This window comes from Notothenia rossii (assembly GCF_949606895.1).
Source record: "Notothenia rossii genome assembly, chromosome: 7".
Taxonomy (NCBI): Eukaryota; Metazoa; Chordata; class Actinopteri; order Perciformes; family Nototheniidae; genus Notothenia; species Notothenia rossii.
The window spans coordinates 22630096-22645872 of NC_136905.1; the positions used below are offsets into that span (position 1 = coordinate 22630096).

A 15777-nucleotide genomic window follows, 5' to 3' on the forward strand; every position below is an offset into this window, starting at 1 on the left:
CTAAAGTGTTTTACAAATGCTTAGTTCATCAAAGAAGCTGCCTCTTGGAGGACAAAATATGAATGCAAAATGGTGTGTATTCATTTTCAATTTTAAAAAAGACTCTTTGTTTGTGTGCTTAACACTTCCCTAAACCTTCTCACTGTCAAACTGAATATAATTGGCTGTCAACGTTTTTACTTTTTATCTATAGTGTCTCGACACAAAGTCCCCTGCTGTACCATCCAGGTTTTACAAATGGAAGATCTGTCTTATATCACCTTAATTCCCACACAGTAAGACAGCTGCTGATCTAAACTGCACACATTTTTCTATTCCTGAGCAATATTATAAGTAAGTACAACTCTTGAAGGAGGAAGAAAAAAAGAAAGATTAGCTTCAGGCCATAGACTTGTAACACAGGTAAAAGGATGTCTGAGCCAGCATTTTTTAATTGACTTTAATAGTGAACACTATGTGTGACAGCAAAGCTAAAAGGACCATTTACCACTAGGACTGAGAAGAACCTGTACACAGTTAACAGACATGTATTGCGGTGCAGTGACTTTAAAAAACGATATGAGGCTCGACAGTTGCACCATATGGTACTGTGATAAATGACCTGTGTATCAACTCTCCCATGTGACTGATGCATTTATTCATCAAAGCCACAGTTGGGATGGTCAGCGATGGCAAAAACATAGACGGAAGAAAGACGAGCGGATTAGGGTGAAAAGGGGAGAGAATAAGAATGAAAATGAGGATGTGATGAGGAAGATGGGAACACAGATGAATAAATGAAAGGAAAGGAGAACAGAAGCATGGTTCATCCATCGGGCAGGTCTTTTGGTCTGTTGGCCTTTGTGTCCTTAGAGAGGACCTGTCAAACAAACGCCACCTGGGACCACAGCCACTCAGAATACAAAGTTAAACCAAAAATGACAGCACATTATTTTACATATGACTTGCAGTTTCACCCAAACAAATTCTTACTTTACCTGTTCTTAAGAGAGATAAACTAATTGGTTTTAATGTTGTCCTAAAGAGACAGTTGCCCAAAACCTAAATTAGACATTATTCCTCTTACCTATAGTGCAGGTAATAGATTCTATATATTTTGGATGTGAGTTGCTGAGTTTTTAGAGATATCGACAACAGAGAAGTGTGCCTTATCTCTCATAATATAATAAGTTGGCACTCGGCTTCTGGTGTTCAAGTCCTAGAAATCATGACCCTGTGAGTCAAGATTATCCACAGATCTTATTATGAGCAGTTTTACAAAGGAAGTATTTTCTTTCCACCGAACTTTACCCGCAAACCATTGATATTGGGATGAAATGTCCCATTAAATGTGATTTAATAAGGACCTTAAGTTATTTCCACCTGTTTTGACCAGGGGAATTATATAGAGCTAAGCTAATAATCTTTGATATCAACTATTATAACGCAGATAGCATGTCTGTAGGCTCTGGCAGCCAGCGTTGTTTGTGTTAGGTGTGTGGTCTGCTGCAAATGGGCAACAGATGAACGGGAAAGAGACGACAGACGGACAGGAAGGGAGGAAGAGAGAGGAGGATGGAGGGAGGACGACAGAGAATCCTTATGCACTTGATTACAGTGTGTGAGGCATCTGGACAGGTGTTTGGCCAAGGCGTGCATGTGTGTGTGTTAAGAGCATTTGTTTGTGTGTAGTGCCCCCAGGGACACACCTGGAGTGAAGCTATGCAGCGTTTTAAGCCACTAGCACATTTCACTAGCCTTTTTCCCATGACTCCCATTCTCCCGCCCCTCAGGGCAAGTCAAAGTCTCTTCACCCACAGAGGAGCTGAGTCTATAAACAGGATTACACAGAACACACAAGTATTTATTTCTCTGCTCAATATGAGACAGCACTAGCTTTGACCGATCCACTGTAAAACTCTTTTAAGAGTTTAAAGGAGCTTAACAAATATGTTAATTGTCTTTCTTGTCAATAATTCAATGAGAATATGTATACTAGCTTACTTGTAAATATTGACCATTAGATATTCACTTACAGATGTTCGCTTAGCTTAGCATAAAGACATAAAGTAGCTTGGGCCATACCTTCATAAACCACAACATGTCCCTTTTTTCTCTTGGACGTATGTGCATGTGCAGACTGAGCAAACAAGACTTAGTTTGTACATTTGTAATCTTTAGAAGTCCTGGTATGGCCAATTTGTTTACATTTTTGGACAGAGCTACTGTAAGCTTACTGGTACCCTATATGATGTGGTCCTCCTAATGTTAAGCTATTAACCACCCTGGCTGTAGCTTCATATTTAGAGGACAGCCACTGAAGTGGTCTCAATATTCTCAACAAACTCTCAGCAAGAATGTGAATAAAGTTACTTTTAACCTCAAATAATTCTTTTAAAACTAGTAATTTCTTATAATTTAAAAAACAATGTCAGCTGACCGACTGAGGTTATGGTTTTGAACATATTGGACAATTTGGAGACATCCATCAAATCTAGTACAGAAGGTTTTGTACAATATTCTTTAGCCAACCTCATGACTTGAGGGGTGAGAGAAGGAAATGGTTTGAAATAAGTCTTATTTAAAGATCTTTTTGGATATCTACGGAGATGTTTGCGGTAGAGAGAGGCTGTTAATTGAAACGGAGCAATTGACTTTACAGTCCGATTGAAAATCTAACTTCCAGTACGAGTGAAAAGTGTCATTGTGCCTTTAATATCGAAGCTCTCCGCGCAGCAGAAAAATAAATACGCACCTGCTCCGAGCGCACTGACACTTTTTATTCTACAAGTCAAACACATTATAAAAACGGGCTTCAGCGACGACCATGTGGCTCCCTAAAAGCCACTGATTCCGGATATTTGCCCACGACAAGTCCCATCGTGAATGCGGAGACCCACAAAGGGCCCCGAGGGGCTGAAGCCGGATTGAAACCTGCAGGTTGGCAGCGGGGGATTTTGCGCATCGGCACTCTCGCATCTCTCTCTCTCTCTCTCTCTCTCTCTCTCTCTCTCTCTCTCTCTCTCTCTCTCTCTCTCTCTCTCTCTCTCTCTCTCTCTCTCTCCCCCCCTCTCTCTGAGATGAACCAGGGCGAAGGAGAGGGTTGGGACAGGGAGGAAAAACTGGAAGGGGGGATGGCTGAATAACGAGGAGAGAAACACCCACTCCGGACTGACCGATTTGTATCCGGAGAGAAGGAGTGAGAGTAAGAAAGAGATTGAGGGAAAGAGTAAGAAGAAAGAGATCCCGACAGTTTTTGGTTTTCAGAGGATTTCATTTGGGGATAAGAGGTCGTTTTGAATTGATGACTTGAGAGGTAAAGACGATTTCATTCATTGTGCACGTGTGAGTGAGACGGTCTCAGGTGTGAAGTGCTGTAGTAACGCAACGACTTAACTTCACCATATTTTATATGTTGACCTTAATCTTTTTGAGAAACTTCATTTAAACAAGTCAGTAGCATTTTGAAATGATCACTGGAGACGTTGGATGTTTGGAGATGGGATCAGTGAATTAAACTTGGGCAATTTTCCGAGAATAAAATAAATGCGTGCGAAAGTCCTAAAACTGTAGGCTATTCCATAAATACCCTTTAAAAACAAGCACATAGACTACTTTATTTTATTGAGGGAGGGCGACGCCTCTGCCCTGGTTTTCATTAACCAATTAACCAGTTGCAAGGTTCCGCTTTGGACTGGGAATGAGGAAATTACGCAAACTGAAGACAATATAAACTTAATTGCTTCAAGTGATTTAGACTTGGCGAAAATATGCGTTTATGTTTCACCAGTAATGAGTAAAAGAGTGTCGAGAGATACATTTTTAACATTAATAAACGTGTGTGTGTGTGTGTGTGTGTGTGTGTGTGTGTGTGTGTGTGTGTGTGTGTGTGTGTGTGTGTGTGTGTGTGTGTGTTAGAGGGACACTCAGAGAGAACCATTTCTGTTTAATCTTTCTCATTTCCCTCTTCAGGTTATGCACGCCGGTCTATAGCGAAAAAAAATTATTCCTATTTTATGCTTATGAATATGCATTGTCATATTTCTCGCCTTTTGACTTTTGAGAAGCTGGCTGTCATAATAATACAACCAGAAGGTTCCTTCTATCCTGAAACTACTTTTGTTGCACGTGCTGTTTTATTCAGCGAGTGTGTGTTTCCCAAGGAGAGATATGATAAGTGTGTCCGTCTGTGTCCATCCCTGGTGTGTGATAATGAGCGGCAGGCTGGAGAAAAAGGGAGGCTGTAGAGAACAAAAAGTGAGGGGTGATAGAAGGAGATAGGGAGAAGAGCAGCTGTTGTGTTTGTCCTCGCTGAACTGTCAATCAAACTGCTCTCTCCCCGTCTGTCTATCACACTGTTTGTCCTCCATCTTTATTTCTGTCAGCTACTTTGTTCACTATTTCTCCTCTCTTCCCTCAAACAAAGTCCTCCACTGTTATTGCTCCCAAGTGTGGGCGGGAGGCCCGACCGCTGCTCTGTGGTCAGTCTAGACTCGCAAACTGCTGCTCTATAATTGTATCAAAGTGAATATCAGACCGGAGTTAACTGACTCCAGATCAGCGTTTTGGGGTCGCGTGGGCAAGGTGGCTCTTCGACTTGCAGAGCCACTCTGCAACAGAATGGCATTCATGAAATCACTGAAATTCCCCTTTAACTTCTTTCTTGCTCTGAGTGACTTTCTCTCTTAATTTTTCCCTCTGCTTTGCATTTTATCAACATAATATTACTTCTCTTTGTGCAGGTCTAGACTGCTGGTTGTGAGGATGTTGTCCATGGGAAAGTATAGGTGGTGTTTGTTGGCTCCACTGGTGTTACTGGTCCTAGTGTCCCATTTCCCCTCAAAGGCACAGAGTCAAGGTAGGTGTTTTTTCTCTTGTCCCTTCTTTGCTCTCCGCTTCTCACCTCCCATCCCACATCTATCCTCTTTCCGTTTTCTAACCCATAACATATTTTGTATTTTTTTTTAAATATTATTATGAAGGAAACCCAAAAAAGCACAAAATTAATTGTCCCAAAACCGTCTTATCAATACACACACAAACCCTGGTTGGGGAAACAAGTAAGACACTCATATTTACTATCAACATTTTATTGCTTTAAAGTCTTCCTCGATTCCCAGCTCTGCCATCCAACCTCTCCCCATGATGATTCACTCTTATCTCCCTTCTCCCCTCACCTTTCTGCCCTTGTTTATCTCCAAATATTTCTCCCATCCCTCACATGACCTCTCTGTGTCTCCTCCCCTGTTTCCACATCATTCCTCCCTCGGCTGCCTTTCCGTTTGATGTGCAGGCTCAGCCAAACACTCCTGATCATATCACCTCCATATCATCATGCCATTTCACCCTGGCAGCATGGCAGTGGTTGCAACCCCGCTGCCGATGCTGCCTCGCTTCAGAGGGGGTTTAATAAACGTGTTGTAAGGCTGCGCCTCAAGCTGTTATGATTTCCTAGGCAATGTGCTGCCCAATAAATAACGCTCCACTGTGCTTCACAATCAACCTCACCTCAGCTAAACTGATTACATCAAACTGAGTCTCATCAAAAAATGGGAATTGTTGTTTGTTGTGTGCAATGTTTTTGATCACTGGAGTCAAAAATCCAGTTGCAGTGTAAATGATCCACTGTGTGGCATTATCACCGTATCACGTGTCCTGCCCCTCATCTCTCCAAGATCTGTGACTGTATTAACTTTATCAGCTTTAGAGCTTAAGCTAAACTACACATTCATCTTCTCTTATTTTGTGATAATGGATGTTGGGGGTTACTATTTCCTCTAAATATGTATGATGCTTTGACTGAGAACATTCAGATTATTCAATCAAACTATCTAAGACCTTTATTCTCAATCCAATGACTGCTGTGTGTGTGTGTATGTGTGTGTGTGTGTGTGTGTGTGTGTGTGTGTGTGTGTGTGTGTGTGTGTGTGTGTGTGTGTGTGTGTGTTGTGTGTGTTGTACCTCCGTTTGTCGGAGTGTGTGTTTGCAATTGGCAGACTCATAAATGCAATGGATCAGACCTACTGTAGTTATCTGGATAGAGATCATATAAAAAAGAGCCCAGGAGACACTTACAAAGATTAAGCTGACCTGTGTGTGTGTGTGTGTGTGTGTGTGTGTGTGTGTGTGTGTGTGTGTGTGTGTGTGTGTGTGTGTGTGTGTGTGTGTGTGTGTGTGTGTGTGTGTGTGTGTGTGTGTGTGTGTGTGTGTGGCTCAAATTCCTTACTGGATGCAGTGTTAGAGAAGCAGGGAAGCAGCATGTCTTTAAATGAACAAACACTACATACAAATCAACCAAAGATTTGTTTTCTTCTCTCTTTGCATTTGTTCAAAATCAATCATCTTGAAACCTGATTGGATCTGTGTATGGCTGCCTTGTGTTTATTTACCAGTGTAAGTCAAACAGCAATTGCTTTCAAATGAAAGAAGGCGTTTTCACTCTTTTTCTCTTCAGTTAACTTTCTCTGCGAACCTTTTTTTTCAATTTCCACGTTCTGTAGGTTACGTTTTTCATTGGAGAAACTCGAGATGAGACAGAAGTGTGGCAGCATACATTTTGCTGGGATTTGATCCCAGTGAATCACAGCAGAACATGGACCACCTCCCAGACATGGTGGGAGTGTGGCTCAATCCCTTCATTAGGGTGCGTGTGATGGACATTAATTTGCGCTTGGCCCTGTAAACTGCAACATCTGGTCAGATGGGATTTGAGCTGGAGGATTAGTGTGTGGTATACCAATGGAGAATGTTTGTATACACAACAAATGTCTGGGTATCGTCAGGAACTAGCCTACCTTTTCCATTGAGTGGGTCAGTCCATTTTCAGCAAGAAATTACTAATGAAGAAAAATATCTGGCAATTATTCTTAACAAGCTATGAATAAGCTAATTTAAGTCAAAGAACATTTCTTGTTGGTGCATCATTTCACCCTAATCAAGAAATCGTGATTGTCATTGAGCAATTGTGCTTATTTTATAAAAATACCCTTTATTTTGGTAAATATGTGAGAGGGAAATTCAATTGAATTAATAAGCAATCTTAGGAAGCCAGTGATTATTTTTCATTTTCATTATTTTAGTCTGCACTAAGTCTTGAAAAGACAGACAGACACACATAACCACACAAAGCACCTCAGCTAAAACATTTATATTATTGGCAGCATTATATTTCCTAAAAATATTTAGTTTAAATGACTGTATCTGAAATATTTTCGTACTAGACAATATTTGGAGAATGCAGTCTGCACTGCATGTACAACTCCAGTTAGATTTCCCTTTGGGAGTGGCTCTGAAACTGTTCTTAATACTGAAAGTGAGCAGCTTTCAACCCAGGTTGTTTTTTGTTCTCAGGCTACCTTGGCCTTGAAAAGTATAAAAAAGGGAAATGTAAATGTTGTTCTCAGCTCACTCCTCAGAGGGTGTGGGAGTGACCTGGCACTTTGTGATTCACTTTCCAATTCAGCAGTGACTAAATGAGTATACATGGAGGTACGATGCCATGTAGGAAGTCTGCCACTGTTACATCTGATTTTGTCTTTTCTTATCTTTAATTAAACATTATAGTCATTTCTGTTCCCTAGATAAGGTATCACTGTTAATATGCTAAATGTGTGTGGGTTGTCCTTATGTTTGTTTGTGCTTACTGTTTGCACAGTTAATTATTGTCATTGATTTGGTTGATTGTCTGAAAGCCCGGATCAATACCGTGCTGCAGGACACATCACATAAGATGATGTGCTCTAGCACATTAACAAGGATATTGCAAGTTTGTATTTGTGTCTGTGTGTGTTTTTGTTCCCAGTGTCTCTGGTTAGAGGGCAGCCTGGTGAATTAGTATGAGTGAAAGTGTCAGTCAATAATTTCAGATGTAATGAACAGGGAGAGAAGCCAATGATGATAAATCTTTATTCATAAACAAAAGAGAAGATGAGATGGAACAACCTGTTTTGAATTATAAAAATGCTAAAATATCCAGACCTCGACCACTGGTGATCTAACGTGTAATAATCGTCAGCCACTTTAAACTCAATGGAGCATGAATCATCATTGTAGATGTAAATAAATTGAATACACTTTATTTAATGGGAACATAAGCTAATAATGATTTTTTTTAAATACAAGGCTTTGGCAATGCAGGAAAGAGAGGGCAACATTTCTAATGTTATAACTCTGGATGTCCAGCTCTCTTCATCCAATATGCATTCATATGCCAATTTATACAGTGCGGGTAGGAAAAATAGTTTTCAGGTGAAATATTTGCTGTGTGAAAAGCATAAAATAGCATACTAGTGTTTTGGAACCTAGACAGGCCTCCTAAAATATACAAAGTGTAATAGCGTGCAGAGCCTGAAGTGGCTCACGGTTCAGTACATATTGTTGTAGTACAAAGTTGTTCGAAGGCTTCTTGGGTCCTGGCTTTCTTGAAATAACTGTGAAAATCTGCCAGAGTGAAGAAAATTACATGTGTAAAATCACACGTGTAAAATCACACTTATCTTGCTGCTGCAGTTTTCTGCAAGTTGCCTGAGATTATAACAAATTGAGTTTTTCTAAAATTAAAGAAACTTCCTTATTTTAGTCAAACACAATTACATTATTTATAATTTAACAATTTGGGTATTTTTTAGTTGTTCTGATCACAATCTATATTGGTTATGATGAGATTGTTAAAAAAAAAAAGTATTGCTGCAAACAGTTACCTTTAAGGGCAAGAAACAATATATATATATAAATAGATAGATAGATAGATTGATAAAAAAGCAGATTAGGCAAATTATATCAAACCTAAAATAACAATTTTACCGGTTGGTAATGGGCAAGGTATAAACACAGCATTGACTTTTTTCAATTTTAGGTAACAATACAAAGCAACATTATTTTTTATTTTGAGTAGTGTTTATGTCCACATGATGATTATTCAGAACATATTGGCCATCGCTTTTTGTTCTCCAGCTAATCCTGAGGGTAATATTAATTTGTATTTAATGTCATTCATTTCCTGCTAAATCAAACTAGTTGAGTATTTCTTTTGTCATATCTTCTCCAGTGCAGACATGCAACATACTATGGCTTCCTTCACCAGACTGCACATGTGGGGGCGGATCAACAGCCTCTTAATAATCAGCCAGTCCTTAAGAGAGATTTCACACACACACACACACACACACACACACACACACACACACACACACACACACACACACACACACACACACACACACACACACACACACACACACACACACACAATGCAGCGGAGAGATAAGAGTTGAGGGAAAAGGCATCACTTACACAGGTAAAGCGATGAAAGAGAGAAAAAAGGCGTTAAAGGACCTGGAAGAGGGGTGCCGAGGAGGAGATAGGATGAGAGCAGACTTGAAGGAAAGAGGAGAGACAGAGAGAAGGAAGAGAGTTTAAACCCAAGGATAAAATGAAGAGATGTGATAAAAGAGTAAAGTGTTCTATGAGAGCAGCAGAGGAGATAAAAAAGAGGTGGAATTAAAAAGCCAGAGTGGATTTGGGTTAAGTGCTATCTCTGTGAACAGACAGTTCTCGTACCAAAAAGACGCAGGACTCATCTAACGATGTGTGCTGCAGCGTCAGATAGGCACTAAATACACACTCTTACACACTTATACACACACTTCCCCCATCCCCTTCATGTACAGTACGATCTTGTGGTGACGGAGCAAGCACGCCGTTGTCATCTGTAAATCCTACGTATTAGTGAATCTACTGGAGCCTGAATAGTCACTATGGAGTCAGTATTGGGGGTAATCTGTAGAGAGGCAAATAGGGAAGTACAAAGAAACAGAAGAACAGAAAAGAGGAGAGACAGGAAGAAACAAAAGAAAGGAACCTCAATGTTGTAAACAGGAGACAATAGGAAACAATGAAAGGACGAAATGGATGAGGAGATGAGAAAGATTCTAGTAAGGAGTGGAGAGAGAAGTTAGAGTTAGGGGTTAGAGAGGATGGGAAATATTCAACTAGCACGGAAAAGGGAAATTGACAAAAGCCAGAAATCTCCGACAAGACAAAGAAAAGACATGAGGCGAAACAGAGCAACAAAGACAGATGAATGAAGAGACTGTTGAGTAAAGAAAGAGGAAGAATTAAGGAAGTGGCAAGAAGAACAAGAGAGTTAATTGTAAGCGAGAGTAACAGGACAAAAAGAAGCCAACATTGAGCAGGACGGCGAGCCAAATCAGAAGATGGGGATGGAAGTTGAAACAGCAAGGAACTAGGGGAGGGATGGGGAGAGGAGATGAAGTGAAGCAGAGGATTGGATAGCATTTGCTAACTGTATCCAGAAATCCCTGCTAGTTTTCACTGCTGCTAATCCTGGAAGAGTCATCCCTTCTCAAACTGGGGGCGTCAAGCTGCGCCTGTAGCACTCAAACCCACTTAATTTCACTTCATACTGGACCTGCAGTCAAAAGGTTTTTCTTGTTCACACTCCCTGAAGAGTGAGGAGATTAGAAGTTCCTACTTCAAATTAGACTCTATTTTTTTGAGCATCTTTGAATAAAGGTTCAGCTGCAGTGAAAACATGATAAATGTAGTTTTGATGGGTTTGATGGATGGATTTTCTGGCGCTGGGGATTTTGTAATGGCTTCATTGAGGCTTCACTGACTCCGAGACTATCTACTGGAGCTAAAATGTGTTGCTAAGCAGTTCCCGCCAAAGTCCTGCCAAATGGCTGGACTTGCACTCATTACCTGGCAAGAAACTTCTGCATGGAGCTGCGGGGGGCTCGCTGCTTCCAGCCGTGTGACTCTTTGAGATAAACGGCTCTGGTTTGCATGATATATTTTTGCACCATTCATAGCTTTAAATTCTGTTAGTTTAGGGTGGAGAGTTTAAGCCACCTTCCCAGGGAGTCTACAATCTTGAGGATGTCTATTTAGTTTCATAATCATGGTGCCTAGATTCAGGGAGAGTGTGTGAGTATCTATGGCGGTATGGTGGTAAACAAGATCAGACGTGGACGTTTTGTAAAGGGTAATTCATATCAGAGACCCTCATGTTCTTTCAGCATCTGCAGCCGTTGGAGCTATTATGTCCATATTCATTAATCATTGTCGCTGTCATTGGAATAATGGAATAGCCTCCAACTCATAGACCTTGACATGCAATCACAGAATAAAAGAGAGTCATAGTTGGCTCATTCCTTTTTTACACACGATTTCTATATTCTGTGTGGGTGTGTGCGTGTTCATTGGTATGCACAACAAAGATGAAAGTATTCAAAGCAATTTTCCCTCTGTTATTAGTACCCTTTCTGCAAACTCAATTCAACTACCATCAAGCACACACTAAATGATACCAGAGTAATAATCTACCAGCCGGCCCTATCCCAGACTTAAATTATTCATAGATCCGTATTGTGTGGTGTAATTATACCGTTTCATCCTATGCATTTTGAGTATTTGATAGGTGGCATGGTGTGATTGCTTAAGAAAGGGAGCAAGCAAAATGTAAAACTGTGAAGTGCTGCACCGTGTCTCTGCAAGATGATCAAACAGCATCACAAAAGGTTCAAGAAGTTGTCCTTGTTTGACAACTTGAAACTGGGTTCTGTTCTCTTGGCTTCTCTAAATGTTGGCACTTCACATTAATGCGTGAGATAATGCCATGACTAAAGCATCAAGGATGTTTGGAAGGAAAGTTATGGTTAAAATAAGGATTTTCTCTTTACCCTTGATAATTGATTATACAGTAGGAGGGGAAAAAGGTTTAATAAGTTATATAAATACTACATTAAAAACGTAGCAGAATATTAATATACTAAAAGTAAACTAAATCGTATTTTTTACCCATTTCTCCAGATTCATTTTGTCCGAGGTTTCTTCTCAAGAATCTGAAATCACATTTATCACTCAACTAACAAACTGGCTTTCTAAAATACCAACATAAACAAGTCTCCTTACAAAATAACAATAATTACGAAAATGCTGTGCTCCCTAATTATGGCCTGATTGGGATTTTCCGTTGAGAAAGATGGAAGTCTGTTCTCATCAGCGAGTGAAAATCATGCACAGGTTTGTCAAAAATCATATTACCAATATCTCCTCTGCACAGTTTTTCATAATGGCTGATGTTCAGTCTTTACATTGTCAGCACTCTACAAACATTCATCAGATGCTATTTATTGGAAAATCAGCAGTCTTTTTTGTAGGTTTGCCAACATGGGTCAGCAGTTAATGGGAGCGATCCTTCAAAAAGGAATTATTTGGCATTTCAAATTGTAGCTCAGTTATTCCCTGTATTGTATGTCTAGATTAGATTGCTGCAAAATGAGTTCTTTATACATTCAGAAATTAAAACGACAACAAAACATTGTAGTGCGAAATTTCAGTAAGAAATAAGTATGAATAGAGCACTCAATGATTCCTAATAAGGAATTATTTGAAACCTATTCAGCTTATTTTTCTTTGACAAAGCAAAAAGAGAATCAAATTATTATCCTGTTCCTATCTTTGAAATGATTTGAAGAGTGCCCACAGGTAAAGTTTACAGTACATTGCCAGTGTCATCAGATTTATGGATGACTGTTGACTCACTTATAGAAACTTTGTAGACATAGAAATAAAAAATAAGTTGTTTATGGTAAATACTTTGTAGTAAACTTACATAAACAACAACATGGGGAAATGGTGATATGTGCTGCAGACATAATGCTTATGTCAGCGATTTTTGTTTTCATCTGAGGTGACTATGTTGTAAAATATTTTTCTGTTGCTGCTCTCTCTGAATCTCTTCAGTTACCTGTCTCTCGGCCGTAGATTAAAAACAGACACATTCTCTTCTTCGATGCTACTGTAAACCAATCCATGTTACTGATATTTCTCCACAATATCGTATGGATCAGACTCCTGAGAGTTGTTACAGGCAAAAACTGCTTTTCATTTATTTTCTTCTAGTCATTTGTTGTGACTGAAATATAAATCATTCCTCCTTGCATCGGTTGTCTTTGCAATGTATCTTGAGAAGAGAATTTCACTGGAAATATGTTTTTCTAAACCTGTGCCTCTTAAAACCTTTTCCATGCTGTTTTGAGCTGAAGCTGAGCTGTATGCCATGCTGACCTGCTTTATGTGTTTTTCCCATGGATACTGGAATTTCAAAATTGAAATTCACTCAGCCCTCTCTCCGTCTTTCTGTCTAACCATTTATCTATTTCCCCTTTTAGCCGTGTAAGATTTTTGGCTTTTTTGGGTGAATCTCTTGGTCTCTGTTTTGCTTCTGGGTTCAACCACTAACTTAATGACATAGTAACACAAGATGACTTGTGGCTAGGAACTTTTTAATAATTAACATTTTCAAACATTAACATATTTTGTATTTTTACAATAATTCCCTAACTTTGTTGAACTTGATATAATTGTGGTTAATTGTTTTTCAGTTCCAGTTCCGAAAAGACTGCGTTTCAAAGTGCTGAGCTCAAGTAAACTTCTTGTGGCATGGAAGGAGCCAAAAGGAGACTTTGACAGCTATCTATTCCTCTACAAGAGCACACCAGGTGACACGCACACACGCACACGCACACGCACACACACACACACACACACACACACACACACACACACACACACACACACACACACACACACACACACACACACACACACACACACACACACACACACACACACACACACACACACACACACACACACACACACACACACACACACACACACACACACACTATGCCAAAGATAATTGGGACTTAACTTTGACAGTTTGGGGGGAAGGGTCCCATCATGACTTGGATTTTCTGTCTCCAGGAAGGATTATGTAATTTACTTCTTATCAAAGCTCCTTTGAAGAGATCACACTCCTGAGCGATGTGCAGGACTTAAAGTTTTTCGTGCACCTATGCCGAGCTTGAGACAGAGCAATGTTTTGTTGCATCCCTAAAGCCTGTCAGCACATTTGGCTAAGTACACTGGAAAGAAATACTCTGAGTTATGATGGAGTAGCATTTGGGAAACTGCATTATTACTGTATGGAGTTGCGGGCATGATTGTTATCTGACTTCCTGCTTTTATCCTGCATCTGTCAGCAGATGATCAGTGTACAGACACAATCCGTCGGTGACCTTGTTTCCTTCAGTAATCAATCTAATTACCATTGGCATCTCTTTCATCAAGTAATCACAGTGCACCATATTTCCTTATACTTTTTGTTAATATTAATGCTGTGCTAAACACAGCACAAGATACTTTTGCAGCAATTGTAAACATGAATAAGTAAGGACTGAATAAGCACTCTGTATCATAAAACTTAATTCTCTCAAACAACCCTTTGCAAGAAACACCTCGTCTGACAATTTTTTTCTGCATTTTACAGCCGAAAAGAGAACAAAAACTGAAATGTTTGGCCATTTCCTCTCAGGGAGGAGTGCAGCAGTAGCTCAATGGCATTCAGCAAATGCAATAAAAACAAATTGGACACAGTCACAACATCCTCCCTGTATCCATACACTATGTGGATAATATACAGTAGTCTTCTATGATAATAAGGTGGACACAAATACCTGTCCTGCATCCATGATGTCTATCTTAGTTGTTTTGGGTCAGTTGAGGTGAACAACGAACAAAGTCCTTTTGTTAAAAACAAAATGTCATTTTAGATCACACAATAAGATGCCTGAGTGACTAACCTTTCCACTCAATATATACCGTACATTTTCTCCATTGATTTTCTCTAAAAAGGAGACATGTAAGTGCAACTGGATAATAATTTAGGTTGTAGGTCCAAGCAGATGATTACTTTTTCCAAAGAAAAATTAGTAGCATGTTTTTTCTGGATACTTAAACATTGTCTCCTGTAAACCCCCCACCCGATTGTTAGGTTGTATCTTTGAGCATAATGTAACCAAAGTCTTGTTGCATCAATGTGTTTTACTTTAGTCTGAGTTTCTCTGTCCAGTGGATTTAATCTGTATTCTTTGACAGTGCATGACTTGAACTGAAATAAGCACTGATTTGAAGTCTGTTAAAAAAAGCCTGCCAAAAATGTGTTATGATATTCAAATAGTATGGGTTTTGTCTGTGTGTACTTCCATATTTGTGTGTTTATCAGGGCCAGATGTCTATATTTACTTTCAAATCTCAGAGGACATAAAGTAAAAGTCAGCAGATAAAAGTTTAGTTTTTACTTTGTGCATCTGTAATGTATTGTTATTGCTGCATCTGTTTTAGAGGAATAATTTAGGTCTAGGTTTTAAAATAGGATTAGGTATTAATGGCAGCAGTGCAGATTGTAGAATAATGTTCAGATTTATTTAGCAGGCAGCAGATCCATATATCTGGATGAAACATTTTAACCGCATTGTTTTAGGTCGGCTCTTTGGCCAACTATCACATTAATAATTCTGTGTGAACTGTGAAGTAGTAATTTTTCTATCAATTCAAATGTAAAATGTTTGCTGTTATCAGAGTGACAAGCCCAGGCCGCCTCTGATTGGCTTACCATGATATTCTAAAACTAACCTTAACCAATCTCCTTCCTCATGCCTAAATCTAACCAATCAACCGACTCAGGGGACAAGTTCTATCCAATCAGAGAAAGAGTAGGGCGGGTCATCACTTCGCCAAAGTATGAAACAATTATTTAGCGATAAACAAGCAACGCAAAGGTGAGATTCATCATAATCCATTTAAAGACTTTTCAGGAGGAGAATATAGTTTGAAAGATGACGTTTGGGAAAATGTTTGTAAGCCCCAACTCCGTTTAGGAGAATCAGGTAACAGGTGCTTTTAGAGTCACTTTCCACTGCTAATGCT

The 15777-nt window shown here is 39.5% G+C and overlaps 1 protein-coding gene across 4 annotated transcripts in view; it reads left to right on the forward strand.

Moving 5' to 3' along the window:
- The first annotated feature begins 3112 nt into the window (after positions 1-3112).
- col14a1a (collagen, type XIV, alpha 1a) overlaps positions 3113-15777 on the forward strand; it is a 125267-nt gene continuing 112602 nt past the window's right edge. For 3 of the 4 annotated variants that reach the window (XM_079693687.1, XM_079693688.1, XM_079693689.1), the window contains exons 1-3: positions 3113-3295; positions 4722-4837; positions 13389-13505. In XM_079693687.1, the coding sequence (XP_079549813.1) occupies positions 4744-4837; positions 13389-13505 (211 nt within the window). In that variant the 5' untranslated portion in view covers positions 3113-3295; positions 4722-4743. Of the gene's footprint in view, positions 3296-4721; positions 4838-13388; positions 13506-15656; positions 15738-15777 lie in introns of those variants that run through there. The other variant, XM_079693690.1, reaches the window with a different exon arrangement.